At 35.5% G+C, this 27737-nt stretch overlaps 1 protein-coding gene across 2 annotated transcripts in view; it reads left to right on the forward strand.

The window, feature by feature from the left end:
- Window positions 1–27737, forward strand: part of DNTT (DNA nucleotidylexotransferase) — a 73093-nt gene that overhangs the window by 14387 nt on the left and 30969 nt on the right. For both annotated transcript variants that reach the window (XM_026050997.1, XM_026051006.1), the window contains exons 4-7: window positions 4528–4698; window positions 5668–5739; window positions 7816–7939; window positions 8948–9080. In XM_026050997.1, coding sequence (XP_025906782.1) covers window positions 4528–4698; window positions 5668–5739; window positions 7816–7939; window positions 8948–9080 — 500 coding nt within the window. The remainder of the gene's footprint in view (window positions 1–4527; window positions 4699–5667; window positions 5740–7815; window positions 7940–8947; window positions 9081–27737) is intronic.

Raw genomic sequence — 27737 nt, forward strand, 5'->3', positions numbered from 1 at the left:
GGAAAAGAATGTTTAAAATATTTTCTTAATAACAGTGCTTGCTATATCTGTCCTTGCAAAGATTTAAACTAAACTTATTAAAGAGTAATTTGCAAGTAGCAGTGGAAGTTTGCTGACAATCTTGCTGAAATCATATCCTTGAATCAGATTCATGTTGAATCCCCGGTTGGAAGTGTTAACTTTTTTTTTTTTGCTCTTCTGAGTGTGAGCAGTATTGTACTCTGGTATTAATGTTGCAAATCATGGGGTTAGTTCTTTAGCAGGCAAAGATTGACATAAGCATTTTTTTCCCCCAAGACTCCTTTTCAGTATGTATTAACACAAAGAACAAGATCATCAGCTAATTTCAGTATTGTGGTTTTTAGCAGCTAAAGTCTTTTAATATTTCTAGTGTTCATTTCTATGCATGGAAAAAATCTTACTTTAGTGGTCTTGCTTTGATATTTAACTTCATAAGACTTCACTACCAAATACTAATTGAGCTTTGAAACTTCTGTCAGGCATTCCATCCAATTCTGTTTTTAATACAGTTCAATAAAATCCCATCTAAAATGATGGGATATGGAAGCCCATTCCATAGTCCGGGTCTTGCCAAAGTGTGTGCCACAGTTTTGGGCACAGTCAGAAAATCTGCGGTCAAAACACTTCAAAAGGTGAGGAACTGAAATGCAGCCCAGTTATCTTTTGTATTTAGTCGGAGCATCGTTTGGAGAGTACTCTGGAGATCATGAAAATCTCCTGTATGTGGAGGATGGAAACACTAGAAATTTAGTCCCGTGTTAAATTATTATCTCTTAAACAGGCAATCTGAGTATTGTTCTAAATGCTAAAGATAATGGTAAGAAGTTTAAGAAATACCAAGATTTAGAATAAAAGGGAAGTCGGCAGCTTTTCTTATATCACCATGAATAGATTTCACCAAAGATCTAATACACTGTAGGCTTTTTCTGAGTTAATAGTGGAGCTCTTCCCCTCTGGAATATTGTCCAATATGGACTGTAATATTGAATAGATGGCGAGTCCATTTGGAGATTAGTTTCTTGCTTTTCTTAAAGCAGAAAGGCTTTATCAAAAAGAATGTCAAAGGCAGTTTTATGTAAAGAGACAGATCTGTAATTAATTGCAGCATTTGCAGGCACTGTTTTCTACTGGGAATAATGCATATTCAATACTAGTTTAATTGTTTATTTAAAGTAGCTTAATGAGCTCTGCAGAGGCAGGAAAACACTGAATAATGCAAACTAAAATGATAAAAATGCTTTGATATTATTTTCTCATTGACTGTCAACAACCTCTGAGTAAGATGCTGCATATGATTGTTGTCTTCAAAAACGGTGGTGAGGGAGCTTTTCTGATGACTGTCCACCTGCTAGCAGGAGACACTAATACCTTTCTGCAATAGCACTGGCACTTGTCTGTGCACTTACGTTTGTCATGAGAGCCAGTTCTGCTGTCTGGACTACATCTTTTTAAATACCAATGTGAGAGGCCTCCTATTGGTTTGAGAAGCAGTCTTAAATTTTTCAGCTTTCATATCAAAATGATTATTTTGCTGGTATATGTTATTACTACCTACTATTGAGTAGGTACTTGCAAGAACCATTTTCTATATGACTGTACAGGTTATTTTAATGATGAGGCAGCACTTGCACACTTTTGTTTGCAGCCTCTGATTAATTTTGCTGGTATTAACTAGGGATGAGTGAGAAAATTCTTATCAAACGTCCTTTATAATCCATGCAGATGAATACTCATATAACAGATGAAATAAAAAGCAAAGGATGATTCTAATTTTGTAAGGGGAATTCCAAACTTCCCTTGAAACAATAAGTGGCATCTTGCTATAAAATAATAAAGAATCTTTGAAGCTAATAATGAGGGTGAAGAGGAAGAACTTGGCAGATCCAGCTCTGCAGTTTATCCACCCCGTGTTCCTTGGGCACTGCATCCATCCAGCAACGAGAGCTGTCCTGGTCCCAGACCTTCTGCCAGGGCAACACGGAAACAGAGCAGTGCTCAACTTGGAGCAGAGATTTAAGCAGCTCTCAGCAAAATTTTCAACTAGATTAAATACAAATAGTAGAGGAAGTATCTGGCCTACATTAACTCAGCTGCAAAATGCTTTTGCCCATTGGCTTTACATGCTGTACATGCTGGATTCCTCCTTCCAAAAGGAATCTGGGATGAATCCCTGTTGCTCTATTTGCAGTTTCCCTCTTGGACATTAGTTTTCTTTCTAAAAGGATGTTACAATGTGCACTGAACTTTAAGTGAAAGGTATGTAATCAGGTATTGTGTAAGGACATCTGTCAGGCAAATAAGACATGTGTTTTAAATTAAAAGATAATAAATTCAGCAATTAGCCACTGCAAGAGCTTTAAAGACAGGAGTATAGAGGCTAAGGCTTTTTAGACTATTTTTAGAATTTTTGTTTTCTCTCAAAAGAGCATTCCCTCTCCCCAGTCCCTTTCAATTTTTATGCCTGTGGGTTAGTAGAATGTAAATAGTGGTATAATTTTTCATATTAAGCATCTTCCTAAGCAGCTGTCTGTTTTTAGAGCATTTAATGAAAGATCTCTTGCAACAGAGTGGTGCAACACTTAAAAATTTGGCATAAGCTGATAAATATACAGCTAAGTGTAGCATTTTTCTAGTGAGATAGACTACAGGTGACTCTTCTTAAGAGAAAGGAAGGAGTAAGGTGATGTTGGGAATATAGTACAAACCAAGTTCTCTGTGGTTAGCCCAAATCAATTGGTGTTACAAGAAACTTACCCTTGATTAACCATGCATTTTTGCTAGAGAGGTTACTTCATGACATAATGACTGTCTGTTTGAAAATCCTAGTGATTGTTACTTTATTCAAAATACAAAATTTTGTTGATTTCTAGGAGGTTTGTAACATAACTGATTCATCTGAACAGACTTGAATGTGTGAGCTGTCATTTGGAGATATATTAGTTGCTTGGGATCCCAATCTTTATCTAGAAAAGGAAGAAAGGGAAGCATAATTTTAGTAGTTTGTCTGGATTGCATCATATTCCTTATTAATAGCTGAAAAGCAAATATCAGATGGATATGCTGGTAAATGGTATAAACAAGGTGTTGCAAGTAAACTAGCTGTTAACTCTAAGTGCAGAAAAAATGCGAGAACAGCAAGTGAAACTCCCTAAATCACAGCACAGAGCAGAACATCTGCTTTGATATTCTCTTAGCAATGTATAGAGGTGTGAAGAGAAAGATGTCAAACTCTTCAAATTGGCCCTTCAAAAATTTGAAGTGGTTTGGTCACATAAGGTGCCTATTCCTTGTAAAGCAAATATGTCAAACTACTTCAGCTTGTGTTGTTTTGCTAACGTGGAAGTTTTGTCAATTCTGGGGTCACTAGAGACAACATTTTCTTTGTTTTGCTTTAATGAGACTATAGCGTTTATCTCAACCCAACATACCAGGTAATCTATTTTTCTAGAACTGACCAGAATGAATGAAATATAATATGTAAATGGTCTATATCCAATGTGAAAGGCATGTTAAAGTTAAGTTTTTCTGCATTTTAATAGTTTAAAGAGTTGATCCTCAAGTGAAGGGAGTGTGTGTGTGTGTGTGTGTAAGTAAATCGGACTATTTCACCAATGCAGGGTGGCAGATACTGTTCTCAATTCAGTGGTCTAAGAAAAGACTGATTTCACTGGATTTGCAGTCATGTCAGTTCTGGAATTGGAACTGAGTCCAGTTCATTTGGAAATATCAAACATATATCATTTAGGATGTGAGGTCTGTTTTCGATTTGACTTTTTAAATACAAAATGTGTTAATATAATGATAAAAGTTAAAGCTAGCTAGCTTTTTAAAGTTTAACTGTTTAATTGTACATTTAATTGTAAATGATAGCAAATTTCACCCTTAAATGCAAAGACTCATCCTATTAATACTAAGTACAGGAAAAAGCTATTTAATCTTATTCTTTCCTACCATGAATTGAGGTCACTGTTCTGGTAAATCACTTTCTAGGTCTTTGATATCTGCATTATTCCCACTTCAATCTAATGAATGGGCAGAACAGTATCTCTAATCCTGTGCACAGGGTAAAGTAAGGGTAGCCAAGTCCAAAGGAAGGAGGGATATGATAATATGAGTAGGAAGAATATACCAAATGTATAAGGTGTTTTTTCCTTTTCCTAAAAGACTTTCTGAACAGCCACAGGGATTAGAGCTTGAGGAAGGGTCACTGCAGGCAGGTAGATGCTGCTTCTTTGGTGTTTCTAATGGCTTGTGGGTCAAGGCAAAAAGAAGAACAAGCTGGAAAACAGACAGGATAAGCAACAGCTGATAAATGCAGCAAAAGTGCATTTTGGTTGCCTGTCCTGCAAACAGGATACCTGGCTGAGATCAAGGCTGACTTCTGTTATCTGCTCTTGAAAGACTGCCTGTATAGTAAGAATTTGAAAGAAAGCGCTTAGCTTTTCAGACTTAGTAAATGCTGAGCTTTAAGGTTTTAATTCACTGAATAAAGCTTTCTCCTAACAGGATGCTTTTGAAATAATGGCTGAAAATTATGAATTCAAAGAAAATGAAATATTTTCCTTGGAATTTCTGCGAGCGGCTTCTGTGCTGAAATTTCTTCCATTTCCAGTGGTCAGAATGAAAGACATACAGGGCTTGCCCTGCATGGGAGACCAAGTCAGAGACATCATTGAGGTACCTTCTGTAAAACTTAAGTCTCTATACTTTTCTTAAATCTGTACCAAATAAATAGCTCTCATAGAAAGGCCTGTTATGAATAGATGCAACTTATAGATGAATAGATATAAGCAGTGTGGGGTGATCTGCACGTATTGCTTTAGTAAGGTAATTTGTATGTGACAGGTTAACTGTTAGTTTTATTTGTGTCACTCTGCCCTTGACCATATTTCTCAGTTGAATGCAAATACTGTTTTTGCAAAACAGATAAATATTTTAGTACTTTAATGTTAAATCCTACCTTGCTGTGACTTATAGGCCCTTTTATCTAGGTGATGGATACACTTTACGTTCTTATTAGAGCTTTGAATATCCCCGGCTCTTTTCTTTAGTTCTTGGCCTTCTCAAGACCCTGCATCTTAGTTACTGATATTCTAATAGGCAGCTGGTAGGAGCATCTTAGCTGCATGGAGAGGTGATTATGGAGTGCTGTGAATCAGTTCTGCTCCTCTTCTGTCTTGTTCCACCAGTTTAAAAAAAAAAAAAAAAAAATTGTGCACATGCTACCTGGGGACTACAAATTCAATTACAGTGCCTCAGATGATAGGATGGAGGTTTTTTCCTCCTCATCAAAAAGACTAAAGGGAGCATAATTTAATAATAATAAAAAAAAAACCCTACTCTTACAGAGGTCCTATTTTTTTGAGAGGTAAACTAAAATAATGAAACAGTTTTCAGAGCAACTCATTGATACTTGAGTTATTTTCGAGTTGTCAATTTATGAGAAATAAATACTTCAAAATATAGTCTATGATCCCAGTTTTTGTTCATCCTTGAGTAAATGAGAGTTCTGTGTGGGATAAGTGCTACTGAATTTGATCCTGATGCAACATGCAAGGAGGCTTTCCATCTTCGTGCAGATTGATGTAACTATTTTATTACTTTCTGTAGTTTTTAATTTAAAAAGAAATGTTTTTCTTTGTTTAGGAGATCATTGAAGAAGGAGAGAGTTCTAGAGTTAAAGATGTGTTAAACGATGAACGATACAAATCATTCAAGGTAAATCTTTCTTACCTTAAGCATGTGCTGCTGCTGCTATTTAATGCTGCATGTAATTGTGCATTTAATAGATATAAGGCATAACTTTCAATTTTATAAGGCAAATCCCTATATGAAAACCCTACCCTCGAAAGAGGGAAAGACAGTGGCAGAGAAAGAAATAACTCTGAAATCAGTTATTTTAATTAGTGTGATACTTGCATACAGCCTGTTAAGCTCAAACTAAACAGTCTTTTTTCTCTGATAACTAAAGTAGAATATTGCATCTTGATGCAAGTTTTACCCAATATATTTTTACTGATTGCATTATAGCAGTAGTTCTTTTCTGATGACTCAGAGCTATTTTAGCTCTCTTCTATGTGAAGCAAAATAAGAAAAACTAGGACCATATAGTTTGTATTTTAGATGTAGAGTATGAAAATGGATTGGTCAGTTTTCTTAAATATGGGTCTAGGTGCTGCAGAGGAAGAACTTTAGCCAGCTGAAACCCAGCAATTCTTGAATACCCAAGCAAAAAAAATGACTATCTCTTCCTCAGAACACTCTTGGCAGCATCTTGGAACTGGTCACTCTAAATCTGCTGAGTAATAATGGATCTTAGTATGGGAACATTAGCACTATTTTTTTTCCCTAGAAATTCAGGTAATGGCATAGGTTCTACTTTCTTTAGGTGTTTGCACACATTACACAGTTACACAATGAAGTTTGCTGGAATAGTCATGAACCAAGAAATAGATTCTTTTGAAAATGTAGTGCTAGCAAACATTAAAAGATAGCAATCTAAAGGATTAGAAATACCATGTTCTTTCACAAATCCAAATGCCTCAAAGAGTAGGTAATTTTAGGAGTTAGGTGTAAAATGTTAGGCAATTCCCAGTTAAAATTATTCAAGATTTTCATCCTTCCATTTTCTTTATCATAATTATTCTCAAGGAATTAATTTCGTTAGAAAAACACCAGATAAAACAGGTTTGCAGTTTAAAGGTTGTAGATTTGAGGAAAAAGGACAGTTACTTGTACATAACTATTCATTGAATTCAGTAATAGCACAATGAAGCTGTTGAGAGCTTCAGTATCGACAAAGTAAAGACAGAATGTGCTTTTGGACGAGCCTGAAGGATTTCTCCCCTGCTTTCATATCATTATTTATCTGTGATATTGATCTAATAAATAATACTTACATCTATGATATTCTTTTTGAGGGAATAAATTAATATGTAAACTGACTGGTAAGAATTGAAATATAACTGTAGAAAAACTTCAGAGAATGATTATTTTGGGATGCTATCTTTTCTAGCGGGCTAAATAGTGAGCTGTGTTTGAGATGAGACTGAGAGGATTTTAGATTGGCTCACATAAAGATGGTAAGAGTTCACTTATGATAAGGCAGCAATGAAAATCATTGCTGTCTTGAAATAGCATCCCCTTTTGGAAAACAGTATTTGATGTCTTCCAAACACTTATGTTTTATAAGATGCAGTACAAATTGGGACTACAGAATTCAATGCCTTTATGTTCTTACCTATAGTGATGTGTGATTAAGACCCATTGCTCTTCATGTAGAATATGAAGAGCTCTGTGTTGCCACTGATCATGTCTCTTGGGAGTGCAATGGCACCAATATCAAGCGAGTGGCAGGTCATATATAGAATACAAAATCATGATGTCAGTCAAATTATATAATTGTACTGAGATGTTTCTTCATCTTTGTCAGTTGGAGGTAATCTACCTGCATTATTTGTGTCTCTTAATCACTTCGTTTGCTAAAAATAAGGACCAATTATTTCCGATGTTTGTTGATTTGGCCAAATCATACAAAGATACTGCGGATGCTGTTGTACTATTTTTTAGATGTCACTTTAGTGAGAACTGGCCATGTATGAAGACTATTATCTGCAGGGGGCCAGTGTACAGAGAGGAAGCTGTGTCTGTATTATGCTTTTTTTCCAGTAAAGAGTGAATTCTTCCTAACAGTTTCATTGTTAAACTTGTTTGTTAACAACTTGCTGGCTTGTTAACTACTTATTGGTAACTCTTTTAGAAAAACTGAAGTCTATATTCTTTCCCTGAACTTAGCAATTTACTTCTGTTTTTGGAGTGGGAGTGAAGACATCTGAGAAATGGTACAGGATGGGATTACGGACTTTGGAAGAGGTAACAGCTGAGAAGACCCTGAAACTATCAAAAATGCAGAAAGTAGGTAAGATCCCTATAAAAGTCTCATTAAAAGTTCAGCATCCCTGTGCTCTGAGATCTTGAAAACAGAATCGTTGTAGAGACAAAGGTTTATTCATCTATTTTTATTGTTAAGATATCTTTGGAATATTATGTTGAAAAATAATAGTTGGGATATTGGAAATCTTTAAAATGTCATTCCAAAAATACAAATATGTGTTTTTTAATACTGATATAGATGCCCCAAATCTGCTTCTATACACAAAGCTATTAACAGGACATTATTACACAGGTTGTGGAAACTCCAAAGCTAGGACTATTTTTCAGAGGAGACTTGTCGTGTACAAGACAGCCCTCCTCTAGAGATGAATCAAGTTTTAGAAGTAATTTATGGACACGTACAGAATAACACCATAATCTTGGCATATCTTAATTCATTGTCTTTGGCAATGAGTTTTAAACATCATCAAATGAATAATGTTCCTTCACTTTTCTGTGTTGCTTCTTTAAATAAAGAACCCATTTAAATAAATGAAGCTACCACGTGTGCTTCCCCAGAGGGAAACCCCTGACGTTTGGGTCAATTTGAATCAACTTTGCTGAAGATTTGGATCTTGGTGGGACCCATAGTAGTTCTAAGTCATTCCTCCAATTGGCTCATATGAATTAGAAAAGAGAGAGGTTTATAGTAAGATAAAAAGATGGTGTTTGCTTCAATCTGAAAGGGAAAACTAGGCCTGGGATTGGGACAATCGGCAGTCCTGCAGGTGTTTTCTGAGGGAGGTTGGTAGGATCTGGGACAATAGGCAGTCCTGCAGGTATTTTCTGGGGGAGGTTGGTAGGATCTGCTCTATGGTGGAAGTTTCTGCTCTATTGGGCAAAATAAGTGAGGTATAAGTCATAAAGGGGCACTTTGATCTTCTGCATATGGAGTGATTTGACTTCTTATTGGCTCCTTATTTCACACCTGGCTTAGCTATTGCAATGTAGATTTTCATAATTTCACTTTGGTTGCTGTTTTACCTTTGCTTAGGACTTCTGTACTATGAAGACCTTGTTAGCTGTGTATCTGAGGCAGAAGCAGATGCAGTAGGCCTGGTTGTCAAGAAAGCTGTGCATACATTTCTACCTGATGCTTTAGTTACTCTAACTGGTGGTTTCAGAAGGTGAGTCAGACAACTAACGTGGTTACTTGACACTTATTTATGCAGCTTTAATGATTTGTGTTTCTTGCAGAGACTGACGAAACTAAGTGTGAAAATATAGAAGTTTATTTTTAATATTTTTTTTTAATTGGGATAGTAATCCTAGGGCCATGTGATACCTCTGTGACATTTCAGGTTAATTTTCTATTTGATTATTTTTTTCTAAAGCTTTCAGTTTTTCTCTATAAAACCGAACTCAAAAATGTAGCTCCAGACCTGCATGATTAATTCTTCCAGTACATGAGCATATTTCTGAAGCCACAAAGCAAAGTATTAAGACTGAGAATAGTCTTCTGGGGTACTGGGCTCCCTGCTATGTATTTAATATGCTGTTAAGTTGCTGCTTATGCATGTCATGCTCAATAAAATAAAATACGCTAACATCTTAGTTAACACTAAATTCTACTGTTGAATTGTTTTTTCTTTGAAACTTTTTATTTTGTATGAAAGTCTTTCAAGAATAGTTAAAACATTTTCAGAAATGCAGTTCTGTCAATCTTTCTTATGTAACTCAAACAGTATGGGAGGGAAGACAAAATTAAAACATTAATAATTAGCATCTTAATCATGTGATTTAATATGGTGTACTTAGGATTTCATGGACTCATTCCCATGACATCAGTACTAAAATTAGGATCTTGTACACTTTGTAATTGCAACTGTAATTTCACAGCATTTGTGATGGATGCATTTCATTCCCTTTGTGCCACCTTGTATTTATTTCAATTATTCTTTGTGTTCAATAATTACTGCAAAGTTATTTGCAGCCCCTAGCTACATTTTTTTTGGAAATATGTGAAATAAACATGAATCCTAAGCTTGAAATGAGCCCTGAGCCCCTTATATGAGAGCAAGATGGGAATTTATATTCAGGAAACTCGCATGTCATCATGCTGCCCCTCTGGGCTCAAGAGGAATGGGATGCCAATCTGTACACACAGATGCAAACCAGCCAGGGACCTTGTGCTTTCAGTAGCTTGGCTATAACTGATTTACACGTTCCTAGAGAGGTCAGAGGGTTGCAGGGACTTAACTGTCATCCCACTCAATACTGCCAGCTTCTCCTGATACAACATGTGCACGAGGCTTGTTGGCAGCAGAGTCCTGTGCAATGTGTGAATGTCAGAGGTGCACATGTGAGCCTGCTGCTAGCTTATTTCAGCGAGATGTGCTAGCAAAATATTCTTTTTTTCTAAGAATATTTTGGTATTTGGACATGGCAAACCAGAAGTGAAAGTACATAAGGATTTAGTTATGACTTGAGTCAGTTATACTGTATATTAATTATATGCCTTTAAAATGTACAGAGAGTATTAAATCTCAAAATATGTTCAATATATTCAACATGCTCAATCTCAGGCAAAATTTAACTAGCTTCTTAAAAAGAAATGCTGCAAGAAATGCCTTGTTTTTAATATTTGGTCTGTAACTTGGGAAAAAGAAGCACTGATTGTTTTGCTCCAGGTTTGACCAGAGATGGTAGTTGAGAGTCTCCACCTGATATTCCTGAAGGCTGTGCTAGGGCCTGACTTGCTTTTCAAGAACTTGCTTTTCAAGAACTTGTTTCAAGAACAATATTTGCAGGATTAAGGCACTACTTTTTTGTTGCTGTTTTTTTCCTTATTTTTTAATGGAATATGCAATATTGGAAATTATTACTTGTATATTTCTAATTCAAGTGATAGCTGTAGGGGTGGAAAAAAAGGGCCAGAGACAGAAAGGAAAAATCAAGTTACTCCTTTGGATCTGTATTCTATCTGAATTGTGGAACTTAAAAGTTGTTCCAGTAAGGCATGGAAAATGTTTCTGTGATTCCTGCTGAGAATATACTAAGACCTGTCTCTGACCGGTTACAGCTAATTTCTTTTTCCACTCTTAACACCTTTTAGTCACAGCTCAGCCCCCCAATTTTTCTTTTTACTTCTTTTCAGAAGTCAGGCTATAGGACTCCAATATCTGCAACTTCCTTGGTGTTTTTTTCTTTCCACTCCTTTCATCCTTCTGCTCTTCACAAAACAATGTCTTGTGTGAAATATCTTTATTCAGAAGCACTTTCCTTTCTTTGTTTGAAAGTGGTGATAATACTATGTTTGGTTGAAGGCTACTCTCTTTTCAGCTGTCTGGGTCCATAAAGGAGCATAACAACTTTTTACAAGTACCTGAAATAAAGGGTTGTGATGGCAACCCTTCACAGCTCCCAGTTTTCATGAACCTTAATTAACCTTGTAACAATTCCCTAATTTGAAATCATTCAGGAGCAGAAAAAAAAATTGAATAACCTGTTGAAATTTGGATGAATTTATTCTTTGTTAGTCTCCAACAGAAGCACTTTTTAAAGTACTTTGAGTACTGTAAAACCTTTTCCTTGAGAATTTGAGTTGTAGTCTCTTATGACAGACTGGAGAAAGTGAGTTCCCCCTTGCCCTGTCTTTTGCTGGCACTGCTCTTGATCTTGGATCATTCTGAGGAGAAATTGCAATGCTGAAATGCAAGGAAATACAGACGTCTAACAACTATATTTACAAAATCACTCTCCTATTCACATTGTCCATTTGCACTTTATTACCTCTAGTGAGGTCTAACAGCTCCAATGTCAAGAAGGAGGCACTGAAGGTGCTGATCCTGCACTTAAGTATCCTATGGACAATATTGTCAGAAAGGCTTGAATCTGTAATGTGGTCTAATTCAAAACTGTCACAGCACTGTTTTCACTGGTCAACATGTCTTATACCACGTTGCAGAGATTTAAGACTATCTTCATAAATGAATGGGACAAATCTTGAGCGGTAAAGAGTAGGATCTCTTAGTACTGACTGCAAAAGCCATCAAGAGTCAAGTGTCCCTTTCAACATAGTTAATGTAGGTCTTTGAATGGGGAGAAAATATTTTAACAGCAGAATTCTCCTGGCTAGTACGGTATTTGTGTCAAGTACCTCCAGTGAGGAAGTGTAGCATTATGACTTTCAAATGAGAGCTAAATTGAGGGTCTGATCATCCCTTCTAGTTATTAAAAATCTCATTCTATGAAGAGAATTAAGAGCTTTTCAGTGGCATTAGCCTTGTCTTGTATATATTACTGTTTTGCATAAAATATTTCTCCTATTAGCAGTAATGCTAATAGCAGTTAATGCTATTATTAGTAATTTTACCTTTATTACGGCATTATTAGTAATGAGACACACAAAGAACTATATACTAGCTTTACTGGAAGTGAAACCTCCTGTAGCATTTCCCTTAACTCCATGTCAGGATGTGGCTCTACAGTGACTTCAAGCAAAAGTTGTCATGTACATAATATTTATTACCCCATTTTACTAACTTGATTTATTGTGGACATTTGATTTTACTACCAGAAGTGATCTGGATTGAAGGCTTGCTAAGAGTAGAAATATTTAGTAGAATTTCCAGATATTTTTATATAGAAGAACATATCAAATATAGTTTTGGCTTTAGTCTCCAGGCTAGTGATTTATATCCCAATATGAGTGAGTGCGCGCGCGCGCACACACACACACACACACACACAAACACCAAACCCTACTTTTCTGGAGAATTTGAAGAAATGAGATCTGTTAAATAAAACTATTTCTCATTGACAGTAGTTGTAATATGACTGTGTGCTTTGTCCATTTGAATTCCCTATTACTTGAAAGTTGAGTTTGAGTTTTCATGTTTTTTATGTAGCATACTGAGGTAACTGCGAATACATCTGCAGTGGCAGAAAGATTGTATATATTTTGTAGACATTCAACTGAAGAGTGTTTTGAAGAAAATAGCTACTTGAATGTATTTTGTTACTTCTATCGGTGCAGACTACACTGACTTCATAGTCAGGACATATGGCTTTTATTCTTTTTAACACAAAAGAGGAACCTGTGAAAAACACTACAAAAAAGCATGATTCAAGATTTCTCATCCTGCTTTAAAGTCAAATTCTGAACTTGACTCTCTTATTTTTATTCTTAACAATCTGAGTTAAGTGCTTTTTGTGTTGACTAATGCAGGTATAGCGTCATTCTTAATGGATGACATTGAACACTAATGTCTCTGTTCTATGTCTTTATCCATTATAGCCAGTAACAATTAAGAACATCCATGCTACTGGAAGAGCTTTGTGAACTCTGACTAACACTATCTACCGTCTCACTTCTAATTAGACTAGAGAATGAATTCTGTGTCTAAATTATTCTCTACGTAGGTCCAAACTTCACACTGTGCTAAAGCTCCATATCATGCAGCAAAAAGTAGTCCACAACCAGAAGACAATAGATTTACGCATTTGTGGCATGCACGGAGCTTTCGGGGAAAATTTGCTGTTTTAGCCAGCAGATGTCCCCATTAGTCTCAGCCAACCTCTGTAAAAGGTGTGCACCATTATCAAAGAATATTTTAGTTTGTTTTGTTTTTATTGACTGTTTTATTGACTGTGTCATTGTGTGAAAATCATTACTCCAGAAATATTTCTGGACTTTCTGTTTTTTAACAATGATATTTCAAAGCAATGCTGCCACATGAGTACCTTTGCCCAATGATTCTATATTAACTCATTTTGAATCCCAAGCATCCTATCCTTATTATTATTTCACTTCTGAATTTCCTAAATATATTTTCCTCAGAAGTTTCTATTAGCTTCTCCTGGTTTTTGCCTGTAGATAAAGTACATTAAATATTTATATTACAGTCCCTACCAAGATGTCCAAGTGCCACTGGCAATGCATCAATCAGAATAACTAGTGTTTATCATGTATTATTTGTCTGGTGAGCGGGCCTGGATTAGTCTTCAGGGAAGTTATGTCTTAGATTCTTATTACTGAATTCTGCTCTAATAAGAGTCTGTGGATCACTATCTCCTTTGAATTTTACTTCAACATACGAAAATCAGAATTTGAGGCTCTATACATGAGACTTGTCTGTAGCAGAGCAGTAAAGAGAGCAAAGGAAAGGGTTGGGGTGTCCATCAGACAGCACCACTGTGGAAAGGGCTTCTCTACCGTGCAATGCAAAAGCTTCTTTCCTCTGCAGCAAACATTTAGGCTAAAGAAAGGGTATGACACAAGATGCTGGTGTTACTGTGTGTATCAGGAGAACAGCTTAGGTATTTCTTCTTTTCTTCCCGGAAACTAAAGTAAAATTTTACACCTGGATCAAAGACAAACTTCCAGACTCTCACACTGAGGAATAACTGATGTTACTGTTGGACTATGGTTTCTGAGATGGGACATCTGTAAGGATTCTAGAATCACAGTTATTGAATGTTTTCAAGGTGTTTACAACAGTTTTGTAAATGGAAGAAGGGCTCCTGAGACAGGATATGAAAGATGCCACAGTCCTCAAGCTCTAAAAATATACTCAGGACTTCATGGTCTATTTAACAAATCCAGTCATGTGGCCTTTAAGTGAATTCCTTAGTTAGTCCTGATAAAAAGCTTCCTTTGACCTTGTCATATTGATAACATAACAGTATTTGCTAACAGGAGATGGAGGCTTTACAATAAGACTAGAACACTTAACTCCAAATCTCTATTACATCTTACTACACGAATTATTTGCTTTCTGCTTAGATCTAGGGTTCAAATAGTACCACACTTAAAACCAATATTTGAGCAATACTTTTTAATGTTTTTAGACAAGCTCACTGTCAGAAGTTCCTTATCTTCACACTTTGGCATTATTAGTAAGTTTTGGAATTTACACTAGTCCTTAGTTATTTCTTTACCTTTTTACTCCAAAATATTAATTACAATAAGAGAATGTAATCTCTGCCCAGATCACAGGATGACAGAATGGCTGAGGTTGGGAGGAACCCCTAGAGATCATCTAGTCCAACACCTCTGTTCAGCCAGGAATGCCTGGAGGAAGTGGCACAGAGTTGCATCCAGGCCAGTTAAATACTTAAGTCCAAATAGTTTCCCCTGGCTTTTTTTTCCACTGTTGTTACAGAAAGTAACACTAACCTCATTTTTCCAGAGAAAACTGCTATAAGGGAACTGGTTCAGCATGCAGCTTGCTTAATGTTTGAGCAGAAAGGGTAGTATGCACACTCTAAGCAGATTCCAGAAGAATCTGGCAGTTCTGTTGGCCATATAGTGAAAAGACAAGTTGGATGTTGTTCATGAGTACAAGTTTGCCTCTGGTAACTGATAGCCTGTCCAGATATATTCTGATGCTTCTAACTCGGAGCCTTCTGAATGAGTTTGCTGTGAAGCAGTAAAACATCTTCGCCTCACACTGCTCCCAAAGATTAGAAGTGTTTGTTGTGCCACTGGCATATTCGGAATAAAAATATGTTGTGGCGGGAGGTTAGAAGTAGTACAGCTGAGCTAGAACAGAGGTCATCACTGGTTTCTCCCTCAAATTTTCCTATAACTGTTACAAAACACCTTAAGGAAGGAGAAAATAGTTTTCATTCAACTTGATGACTAGCTAAGTCAATTTAGAAAATCTATTGGACTAATTTAGATACTTCCTTTGGTCATTAGTATTTTGATTATTTTTCCCACTCATTTCCTTTCCTATTAGCCATGATGAACCATGAGGTAGAAGCTGATGGAAAAGGTACTTGGAGGTCATGGACTAAATCCATTGCAGATGAATCCATGAGACAGTTGAGATCTCAGCATATTCCTTCAGAGCCTTTCAGAAATTTGTTTTAGGTTTTTTGTTTATTCTATGTCCTTAATATGTAAAGAATCAATTTCCAAACCTTTACCAATTTCACAGGTTTATTAACTCATAAGGAGAATGGTATTTAACTATAAGTCTCTCCTCTTTAAAGCTATTTCAAGTGTTAGGTGCAGAGTGGAGATGGTAATGTCTGATTTCTGTAAAGTCAGAAGTCTTACACTATATTTTATATATATATATGCCCACACACACATATATATATATCTACAGAGCCAGAAACTCCCTGAAAGACTTAAAGCCTTGATAAGTCATGATAACCTTAACAATGTTTGTTTTCTGTTTGTTGCCACCCGTGCTCCATCTGAGTAAATCAGATGGAGTGATAAAAGCACTAGGTACACACCAACGTATGAGACTGCAGAGCATATAATTCTAGGATCATTACAATGGAGCCTTCTGCATTGTCATAATGGAATTTAAATGTATATAATGTGTAACTGAAAAAATAAGAATATAAACCAAAGCAGAGAAAAAAACTTTTTCTTGTGAAAAATTTCAGTGAATCTGAAATCTTAGTCGTTTACTGATACATGAACAGATTTCTTCCCAGGCTAATTCTAGATGGTGCTTTATAGGCAACTTCTAATTGGCTAAAGTCTTTCAAATTTCTCCTCTGATAATGCCCTGTATATTTGTTATTTTGTTATATGTAAAGTATAAGGAAATATAGGTAATAATGTTTTTAAATCAGAGGCAAATTGGCAAAGCAGTATATCACACTAAGGAGTAAAGGTAGGTGTTGTCTTTAAAATAGTTTACTTTGGAGTTCACGTGAAAGTAGCATGCTGTTGCTTGATATTCGAGGCTGACATTCAATGTTAAAAATGAAAAGCAAAGCATAAAATTAAATCCTGGAGACTATAGCAAGGATACCATGAATTTTTGTGTAATAAAAGGACTAAAATTCACAGCACTATCTTTTGTTGAGGAGTCCAACTGCTTTTGATCACAAATAGCAGTTTTTTTCATGTTTTCATATAAGAAATGCAGGAGGAATAAAAGTGCGTTGGAATATGAGAGAGTTTGACTGTAAGCAGATAATTAGTATATGCCAGTGTATGTGTTTATATGGTAACAGTGCACTTGCATACACCAAACTAAAAAAGAGCAGAATGACATATATCCATAGCATTCAAAGCATTTTTCTGCTTTTGCTTTTTTCTTTTTTGCTCTTTAACGTCACTTTTGATCATTTTTGCTATGTAAGGGTGAGCCACTTGGCAATTTAGGGTTTCTGAATTATATGAAAATATTTTTAGAATGCTTGCCACTGCATAAAACCAAAATGTTAATTGCCTCACTAAGTCAAATTAAATTTTAATGGCTGTGGTTTAATTTTTCTTCTAGCCTGATCTCATCCTTTAAATAGCATTAAATGTGATTCAGTTGTCTTCTAATATCACAGCTGACCTCAATAGCCTTTTCAATTAGCCCTCTAGATGAAGCAAATCTGATACATTTTAAATAAATAAAGATCCCTTTTTATTGTCTAAATGCTGATATTCACAGCTCATTTAGTCTATTTATCAAGATGCAATGTCAAAAGAACAACAGTTTCTTTGTGTAATGTTGGTAAAGTATGTGTGGAGATAGGACCAAAAAAAGCTTTTTGCTTTGTAAATTAATTTTACAAATTTTAAGAAAAAGGAGCCCTAATAGATCTATTTGAGTGTTAAGATGCATGAATAAGAAATTAGACAGTTTCTCAGTTAAACTTAATTTTTTTAACTGTTTAGAAAGTGTTAAATGGGAAAAGTAGTGAGCTAACAATGTTCCCTTGGAAGTTTATTTTACCATTTTGCAAATAATCTGATCCCAAACAGTAAATGGAAATCTTGTTCTTTAAGTCCACTCTATATCGATGTTATATGGCTAAATTTAATCTTCTCATGGATGTGTTTAATGTTTGCAATGTAGTACACCTTATACAGAAATAACATAAATTTTTAGAAAGATACTACGGCTCCTTTTGAAGCATTACTACTATCATACTATTGCTCATGCAGAAGCTTGCTTCTGTAGTTTGATGTTTGTTCTTTATGGATAACAATTTCTCAATATCTTCCCTCCAATAGAGATGGCCGACTGATTAAAAACCTTCAGCGCTCATGGGAGCACAAGTGGAGAAGGATTTCTTCCAGGTTGAATGTTCGATATGGGATACAAGAGCAATGTGAGATGTAGAAGTGCTGGGAGTAGAAGGATATGCTACCTAGATGTACCACTTTAGGTCACTTTGGTCATCATGGTGCAAGGGAATGGCATAGCCATTAGCCAGAGAAGAGATTTCAGCCCTTCAGTTTTGCTCTTTTAATTACTTTCAGGAATGTGAGATTATAAACATGTCCACAGGGAATATGCTTTCTCCTGGGGTAAAATCCTGGCTCTGAAACAGAAACCAATTTGTCCTGAAGGTCGGCTAATTATTGTCACCAAGCAGCAAGGTGCTCTGACTGTGTGTCCCTACGAGTCACCGTGCTGCCAGATCCAGATTCTGACTGTTTGTGTAGGGGGCTCTCACAGGTTATAGATGATCAGAATTCAGAAATGTTGAGACAAATTGAGTTATTTATACAATTAGACAAGTTTGACAAAGTGAATGTTTTGTAAAGCTAGAAAAAAGATTATAACACAGCTACTTATTATCCTAATACATCGATGAAATGATATACTTGGCAGCCTCTATTCTAATGACCATTCCCTTTCTTATGTGATGAGCTATAAGGATTTTGGTAAGTTTTATATTAGCCTTACTCAGAATTATTTACTGTTTTAGAACAGATAACATGTACAATACTGGTAGTAGCATTCTGAAAATGAAACATAAATGGCTAAGCTCTGGACTGGCTTGCAGCAGAAACACTTCTATGTTTTCTTAGGAGGGGAAGTCCTTTGCCTTTCCTTGAAATAGATTCTCTCATATTCTCTTTTTTTTTCCATATACATAAAGCCCATGTGTTAGCTTAAAAGTTTGCTGCGTGGAGCTAGTGTATTTTGTATAGGAAAGTTTCATCCAAAAAAAAAAAAAAAAAAAAAAAAAAAAAAATCTTTTTGCTAGGTTGAAGTCCAATGGACCCGGGTGTTATTGGAAGATACAGTCTGGGGGGGATGAAGGTTGTGTGATAGTATGCCAGTGGTCTGAAAATTGATTGCCCAGTATAATTTTGCAAACTGGAAAATCTGCTCCCTAATGTAAGGGTGAACTCTTGCTCTTTGAATGTCTTTAATTTGGGAGTACACTAGCATCATGTGTCATCAGGGAATAAAAGCTGTTCTGATTAAAAGAGAATTGTACAGTTAATTGGTACTTCATATTAAAATGTGAGGGAAAAGTGTTCACACTGAATAAGCTTTGTGCTCAAAATCTGTTGAGAGAATGGCAAGTAACTCTTCACAAGAATATCTTGGGCAAGATCAATAATAATAACCTTACAACTCTTCTGTGGCAGGTGTTATATATGTTGCAGATAATTGGAAGGGCGTAAAACAGTGTTGATCTAAAAGTGTTTGAGTCTTATTCTTTTTCATACTACTGATATCTGATGTATTCTTTCATGTTAGAGTATATTAAATAGAGCATATGAGCATCTTCCATTAATTTTCAGTATGTTTTGGACTTCATCATGTCCTTTATCACGTATAAGAAAATGTAAATTCAGCAAAGATTTGAACTCTTTTTGAAATGTTACTTTTGTTGCTTTACACTGGCAATTTTTTTCTTAATTTTTGAGAGACATTAGTATTTTTAGATAGCTATTTAGGAAAATGTTTGATGACAAGGGATGGTAGCAATATGAAAATTACAAGCCAAAATAAATCAGGGGTTTTGTAAAACAGTTCATATACAGAAAAGATTTTGAATAAACTATGTTATACATCTATGACTAGTTGGAAAATATCTGAAAAAAATTATTAGAATTGTCTGTTTTCTGTGAAAATTTCATTTGTTTTCATTGAAAAACAAGACTGAAATGTCACTCTGTTTCTAGTAGATGCCATAATTCACAAGTGTTTTGTTCTCCTTTTGAGAAAGGGTTCTTTGGCCAGAATTTCTCTTTTATGAAAAGCCTCAGCTGTAGAAATTTAATCTCCTTTCTCCCCAAGAAAATTTTGTATATTATGGAAAGTGTTGTCAGAGGCACAGAAACATCTGAGAGATGTTGCAGTAGCTTTTCAAAATCAATGAAATATTTTAACTGAGTCTTTGACCAAGAAATTGAAGCAACAATTTGAATTAAATGGCTCTTCCTCATTTTTATAGATGACTACACGCAAATCCTTCTGCCTTCCTATGTTTTTTCTGAGCAACTCTACTAAATCTTCATTGTTAGTAACAAATTCAATGATTAGAGAGAGAGAGAGAATAAACTGTCAGCTCTAATTATCACTAAGTTTGTAGTAAAATCAAGCACTAGCAAATATTTTCTGGTCATTAGTGATATTTTTCATGGTTGGGTTTTTGGTATTCTGCATGGATATTCCTGGGAGGCCTTAGATTTTCAAGCACTGCTTTGAACACCATCAATAATCCAGATGTCTCTCATAAACATTTAGCATGAAGGCAGCTTATATCATGCATTGATTTTTGAAATGCTCGGACACTGAATTTTAAGATGTGAACCAGGAAGTTTGTTAAAGAGGATTTTTAAAAAACACTGCCTGAAACACTTTAAACTATTTGCTGTAAATGTGTGTAAAGGTTATAATGGATTGTCTCACCATAAATAGCTGTGGAATAAAATATATTCATGATGGCACATAAAACTGGTAAGTAAAAATCTTTTCTAAAAGTTATAGAGCATTAGGTGCAAGTATTAGCATAGTGGAACACATAGAAAGATGAAGTAATGAGTTAAAAATAGAAGGGAGATTGGAGATCAAGTGGCAAGATAAAAGAAAAAATATCAAGAAGAGCAGGTAAAAAAGGTTATATGGTCTTAAATGGAAGGACTACTTTGCTAGATTGTTTTCCTGTTGTTCAGATTTTTTTCTATAAATTAGATTCATTGGAGTATACCTCCTAAAAAGAGGTTGTTTTGCACACTTCCAATAACTCAAAGAGAATGGAATAAAGAGACACATAACAGCAAATGCAATTGCATTTTCCTATTCTTTCAAGAATGTACATGGTGCTTGGAGAAAGTACAGTGCCCCCTTGAAGTCCTTAATGAGCTCATCCTTGCACCAAAGGTGAGGGAGAAGGCTCTATGTGACCTCATTATTGTCTTTGCCTTCTCATTTAGTTTGGAAAGGTCAAAGTGCAAGCAAGACTTAAATTGTGTTTCCTCCTGTAGAAGCATCAAGCTTCCTTTGAGACTTGTCATTTGTTTTGCAGAATATCCCTTCCTTCAATGGCTGTGAAGTTTGGCACTGATTTCTGTTCAGCAGGTTCTTCTGTGACCCTTTTCTTCCTTGATGACAGTCCATACATTCCTCTCTATTTGCATCCTCAAAGATATGGGTTACTGAGTTAGGTGTGGGGACACTCAAAAGGCTGTGGCAAATTTTACTTTTCCAGTAAGTGCAACACAGAGCCTTTGAGGAAGGCTGGCCCATCATCCAAAGCCTGATCATATTTTTCTCCTTGTTTGGCTTCACTAAATCTGTACTTACTGCCTGGGTTATGCCTCAGTGTTCCTGTGAAAATCAGCAGCTGCAAGGATTCCTTTGAATTTTGTCTCCTCTCTATTTGTAGAGTATGGATCTCTGTAACACTGAGAGTACTGTAAAAGAAATTAGTCCTGTTGTCCAAGGCAAATCTAGTCAAAACCCTGCAAGCAGTCCTAAACTATGTTTTCAGAAGTGGGATTAGTGGTAGCATTAATGAGCCAGGTTAGTGCCCAGTTCTGATTGAGTTACAATTATTATGTCAAGAAAGAACAATGTTAATGATTCCTAAGCAGCTCTGAGATGTCTAGCAATACCAGCAAACAAGAGGCTGTTTCTTAGTTTGATTCACCAAGTTGTACTTAAGCACTTCTTTAACTTAGGCCTGCCTGTGCTTAAAAGGGTTTTCTGGCATGCTTATACCTTACTTGCAGTAGGGAGGTGCAAGTATAGTTATGGAAAGTGCCAGTCCAATTTTCATAAAACTTTTGAGTTCCTTGCAAAAATTCAAGCAAGCACTGTCATTGAAGCTAAAAGGATGGTATGCATGCATGGAGGTTAACCTGTGCATATTTTTTTCAGAAGCACTTTATCAAAAGCTTTAATTTCTCAAGACTAACCTCAAAACTCATCAGCCCATGGCTGTGTGCTAGCAACCATACAACTGTCTAAATTCAAAATTAGCAGATACTGCACTCTATTAAATGGAATAGATGACTAAAATGTCCTAAGGTAATTATAACTGAAGTAGAATTCTATGTAGGAGCTCCATTTCAGCACAAAATGCCAGAAAGGTCAGCTCCATAACTCAGCTTCTCACGTCTTTGTGACTGACCCCCATTGCCTCAGTGACTATCTGTTCCTCTCAGCTGGCACACCAGCAACTCGAGCAGAAGTCTTGCATCTATTTTGTATTAGAAGTTGGGATGTTTTTTTCTTATTAATTCATTTTTTGTGAATGTTAGTAATCTATTTCTCAGTTCAAGGAATTTTAATAGAAAAGCTGTCATGTTTACATAACTTCCAGTACAGCTGAACAAAAAGCGAATAGAAACCTTTCTTTTTATGGTAGGTTGATTCTGCATGTTGTCCCATCACTGCCAGACAAGTGAAACCATCTACTATCATTCCAGCATTCTCAAAATATGCATGTTTCCTTCCTTGCATGAGCTTTGATAGTGTCTTTTGAATTGTTTAAAAGGAATGTTTTGATTTTTGGGAATGTCAACATAGTCATGCAGGGAAAAGAACATTTTGATGGAGGTTTCTGTGGTAAATGTGACAAAGGAATGATCCATTTGCAACTCTGAAAGGAATTAGCTGGAGAAAAAAAAAGGGCTTGAATTAAATGCACTTTTTAACTCTGCCACTAGAAAGCTTCCTCACAGTAAATACTGTTGCTATTAAGCTATTTGTTAATTTTATTATAGTGTTAGTATGGAAAAATACTTTTTACTTGCTTCTTTCAAAATAAAATATCATCTCCTAGGTATTAGTTTATATATATTAATGAGATTCTGTGCAAGTTGAATAGAAGTGTAATTCCAAACAATTCTCTTCTGGGCAATAAAAATATAAACTAGTAAATGGAAACTGCCCTAAATACAAAATCTCTTTTTTTTTTTCCAGTGGTTTAAAAAAATTCAAGTATAATGAATAGCTTCATGAAAGCATTTTTTGAAATATACAGCTTTTGTAATTAATAATGCAGACTGTCTACTTATTTCAGTAAATAATTTGAATGCAGCTGACCTTTCTGTTTTCTCTGCTGCATTATTAATGATACTGAAGAGATCACTGGGTTATTGTTCTAGCAACTGTATCCTACTCAGCTGAGGTTCAGTTTTACCACTAATGCTGTTTAAAATGAGTCACCTGAGTAGGTTATGTACAAGCTGAGACAGAAGCAATAAACTCAGAATGCTGTTACACTTCAACAGTTCAGTTCCAACTTCAAGAGCTCTTAATTACCAACATCTAAATACATCATGATGACAAACTTTGCTTTTTTTTTTCAGAATACTACCAGAGAGTGGAAACAGGACCTCAGTTTGTCTTGATTCAGAGCAAGGTCTATATACAACGGTTAATCCAGATCTGGAAGGATCTCTTCCACTTTGCAGGAAACTGTCCTGAGAAGTGCTGCTCACCAGGCACTTCCAAAGAACCCAAGCAGTATAAATGTTCACCCCAGTCTGTTAGAGCTTCTCTTGGAGGAACATCACATCAATCACATTCTGAAAATCTTCTCTTCACTAGCTCCTAAATTTCTTATTGGAGAAAGGTTCTTCTCTTACCAATTACTAATTCTTATGAATTTCATCACAGTCTCTTAGATATTTGGCATTTTGAGTGAACTAATCTTTGTTGCGTTCTTTATAAGCAGAAGCTGTTGAATTTCCTTGACTCTTTGAACAATTCTGTGCCTTAAGAATTTGAATTAGAGACTAGGGATTTCAAGATATCTGAGTAGGTTTAGTCCGAGATTATTGCTCTTGTAAGTAATAAAAGCTTTGTACCTTTTCTCTAATAAGCCAGATTCTCCAAAATTTGCTAAATATTGAACATGTTATTTTTTCTTCCTGCAGATTTCAGAAGATTAACATTTGATAATTGGTAGCCAAATATGCTGTCTGTAATGTATAGTGTATTTTTGAGAAAGTCTGCTGCATGTTAGCATGTATAATATGCTGATAACAGAGCACGCACATGCAAAACTAGATGGATGTTTTGAGACTAAGTTTCATCTTCATGCTATTATATTTTAGCTGTGTAGGTGAGATGCCAAAGCCACATCAATACTCATTGAAGTGTATTTCTTTTTCAAACAACATTGGAGGATTTTTTCTGCAGCATTGGTTGGCGCTCAGCAAAATTTATGAATACAGGAAGTTTCTATGATGTCATTTGAAATACTTGATTGCAATGCAGTGTAATTTAAAAGATTTGCCAAGACAGCAAAATCAAAACTTCAGCAATGTATTTTATAACTTTAAATAAAACTGTGACAGATTGGTATGGTACATTTTATAAGCTTTAAAAGCTTGAAATTATCTGGACAGCTTCCAGGTATAGCTGCATTATTTACGTGAAATTGAGACAGCCATCCCAGAGGCTCAAGGCTTATGTGTAGTTTTGTTTTGGGCAGTGGGAGAGTGGATTTACTTCAAACATAGGATTTTGAGAGTCTAAAGCTGTTAGCAGCAAAAAGGGCTGTTATGCCTATGCCAAAGTGGCACGAGCCTTAAACATTAGGATATAATTGGTGATAGATATGTGTGTGCCTGAAAGCTAGAAGACAATAATGACATGTGGGCAGTGCAACTGTTATAATATGCTTATGTAGATATACCTTCTGATTAAGAAGTAGTTGTCTAAATTCTTGTATGACCATCATCCTACTTTCTCTCAGTAGAAACTCAGTTGTTAATTAAGTGGTTTTAGAAACAATTGTGAAATTATTTTAGAAAAATCATTGAAATTTATTTTTATTAACTCTTTTGTTGAAGTATTAACTTTCTATAAACTTACTACATTTCAGATTTTATATTTCGTTGCTAAATGCAGTCAGTAGGTTTGTTTGATAAGGAAACTTCCTTCATTACTTGTAGATAGATTGTCATTACACATATTAAAGGTATGGAATGTTAATGAGGAAAGAAGATTATTTAATCTTTTGTATTCTAATAGCTCTCAAGTTAAGGCAGAAAGGAGTCAATTTCAGTATGTAAGTAAAAATACGGTCCTCCTAAAGATAATCAAACAAAAGAAGTCAATAACATGATTTAAATGTATAGACAATCTCTGGACAAATTTTCAAATATTGACTTCTGTTATTTTTTTCAGAAAGCTCCACAACATAACATTTTTCTTATATATCAACATGTGAAAGAATCCATCACTTAGAATTCTCTTAGACTGAATATGCTGTGAAATAAGCATTTGACCAAGAGTCTAAGGAATCCAACAAGCAAATCACACTCTTGGCATTCATTCCTTTTGAAAGAAGGGAGATAAAGGTTTTCAAGGTTTTGCATTTTGATGTTTTCAAACTCTTAAATAGTTTTTAATGCAGATGATATGATGGCGTTTTACAGAATTAGAGGATTTTTTTTTAATTTAGCCAAGCTGCCAGTCATTTAATTTTTTTAATGAATAGCTATTTCCTGATGCATCTTTTATTTTCATTACATGAAAGAAACATCAAATGTCTGCTAAAGAAAATCTTGAAAAAAAGACATCAGCATGACATAAAGGTGTCTTGTACTCTGAGAAATGGTGTCTAGGTTTCATCTGGGTCATAAAAGTTAAAGACATATGTACAGTCAAGCATAACATGCTTTACATTCAGTCTTTGAAAGTGCCTTTAATGAGAGACTAGGTGAATGGCATTGCACTACTATACTTTTTTGAAGGGATGCAGTCACTGAGGGTGAAATTAGTTTTTAAGTAAGATTTAAGTGGTATTGCGCAGGTCTTTCACTGGTTCTCACACTTCAGTGATTTTCACCCTCAGAGCATAATTCATATAAATATTCAGAGATGTGATCCTTTCTGCTGTAGCAGGTGACACTTTTATCCTGACTCGATAAAATTTTCAAAAGCTAATCTTTCAAATAATATATTACTTTATTAGGTGCTTTCTAAAATTCTCCTTGGATAGCAGCTACTGATGCTCTATAGCTGCTGTCCTGCTGAATAAATCATAATGCAGAAGTGCTTGTTTTGTATATCCACTATCAAAGCCATATTCCCATATGCTGTATAAGTGAAGTTCCTCCTCCTAAAGGGAAAGGGATTTTTCCATTGATACTTCAGCATACAGTTGGATTAACTTCAGAAACAAAACAAATAGCTTCCACAGCTATGGCAAATGAGTTCTGTCTTTGGTGAATTAGAATTAGTGCTCTATTGGGCAACAAAACCAGGTTTTTAATGAAATTTCCACCTTCAAGCACCCCTCTAGAGAAGACACCTGTGAATTGTAGCCAAATACTAATGTAGCTCAGCTGGGTTTATGTTGAGTAACTTGTCTGGTTAAAGAAGTTGCTATAGAGTATCTTTGGCAACAAAGAACTTTGTTAGAACAGAAGCCTAATTTATAGCTGCCCAGGAGAACATTGGTTTATTTTTACTTTGTTTTCATTTCATAGACGGCCTAAGCTAAAGCTACTTTATTCTTAGATCAGTAGAAGAAGTAATTCTGTAGACAAATCTACAACAGGCGCAAATTGTCCCAACATGAGTCAGAACATCTCTAATAAATGTATATTATCTTTTCAGTTAAATACATCATGAAGTCAATTTTCAGTTTAATTGTCTTTACTGGTGGCAGAACTTATTTCAGTTAATTTGATTATTGTCATTTAAGTTATTAATTGGTATCTTAGTAAACAATCACACAAATATTAATTATGCCCCCCAAATACCCTATGAAATATAGTTAGGAATGAATAAGTGACAAAAAAAAATCAAAATTTCCCTTGATATGAAGTAATTCTTTATTTGGTTTGGCTTTAGATTTCCAGAAACACTGGATCTAGTATTTTTGGACTGTCTCATGCTTGTTCAAGCAAAGTCCAGTAGTGTAACTTAAATGCTGCATGCATGAGTCCAATTTGAAAATGTTTGTGCAAACACCTGTCTCCTCTCTCCAGCCCTTCTCATATCAACAGACATTTTAGATGGCTTTGCCATCTATCCCATACTAGAAGGAAAAGGAATGATCTGTGGTACTGAGTGTGGACCAGACAATCAAAGGCAGCTAGGATCAGATTCCCCATAGAAAAGCAGGAGAACACAAATCAGACAAGGAAGCCACCCAGTGTTGTACTTGTTTATCTTTGCCACCACAAATGATATGGATGAGCCTTCTGACTATGTAATTAGGTGAATTATAAAATGAAATCTTACCTCTGAGGTGTTGTTACTTAAACTATAAAGTCCACAATAAGAAAAACTGTTGTGCATGGGGTGAACATAAGCTCCTTATAGAGAGGCGAAGGTAGTAGTGGAATGTTGTATCTTTAAGTGTCCTAGCATTTTCTAGCTCTGTTCTGCCTTCATCCTCTCGGTGCTGAGAATGGAAACAGAAAGTTCACAGTGTAAGTCACGCCTGAGAACAGATCTGTTCTGCATTTGGCTCAGATTTCTTTCTGTCAGTGTTTTTTGGATTGTTAACGTTGGTGGAGCTGCTTTTGCAGGTCAGCAGGCCTTTATTTTCTCAGAACCTACTTGCTTTGTATGAGAACTAATGTTGGATGGACATTATTGAATCTAAATGTTGTTTCGGAAACTTGGAATTGGCTTGAATGTTAAGGACAACTG

Source organism: Nothoprocta perdicaria, unplaced genomic scaffold (assembly GCF_003342845.1).
Source record: "Nothoprocta perdicaria isolate Ctin4 unplaced genomic scaffold, notPer1 scaffold_111, whole genome shotgun sequence".
Lineage (NCBI taxonomy): Eukaryota > Metazoa > Chordata > Aves > Tinamiformes > Tinamidae > Nothoprocta > Nothoprocta perdicaria.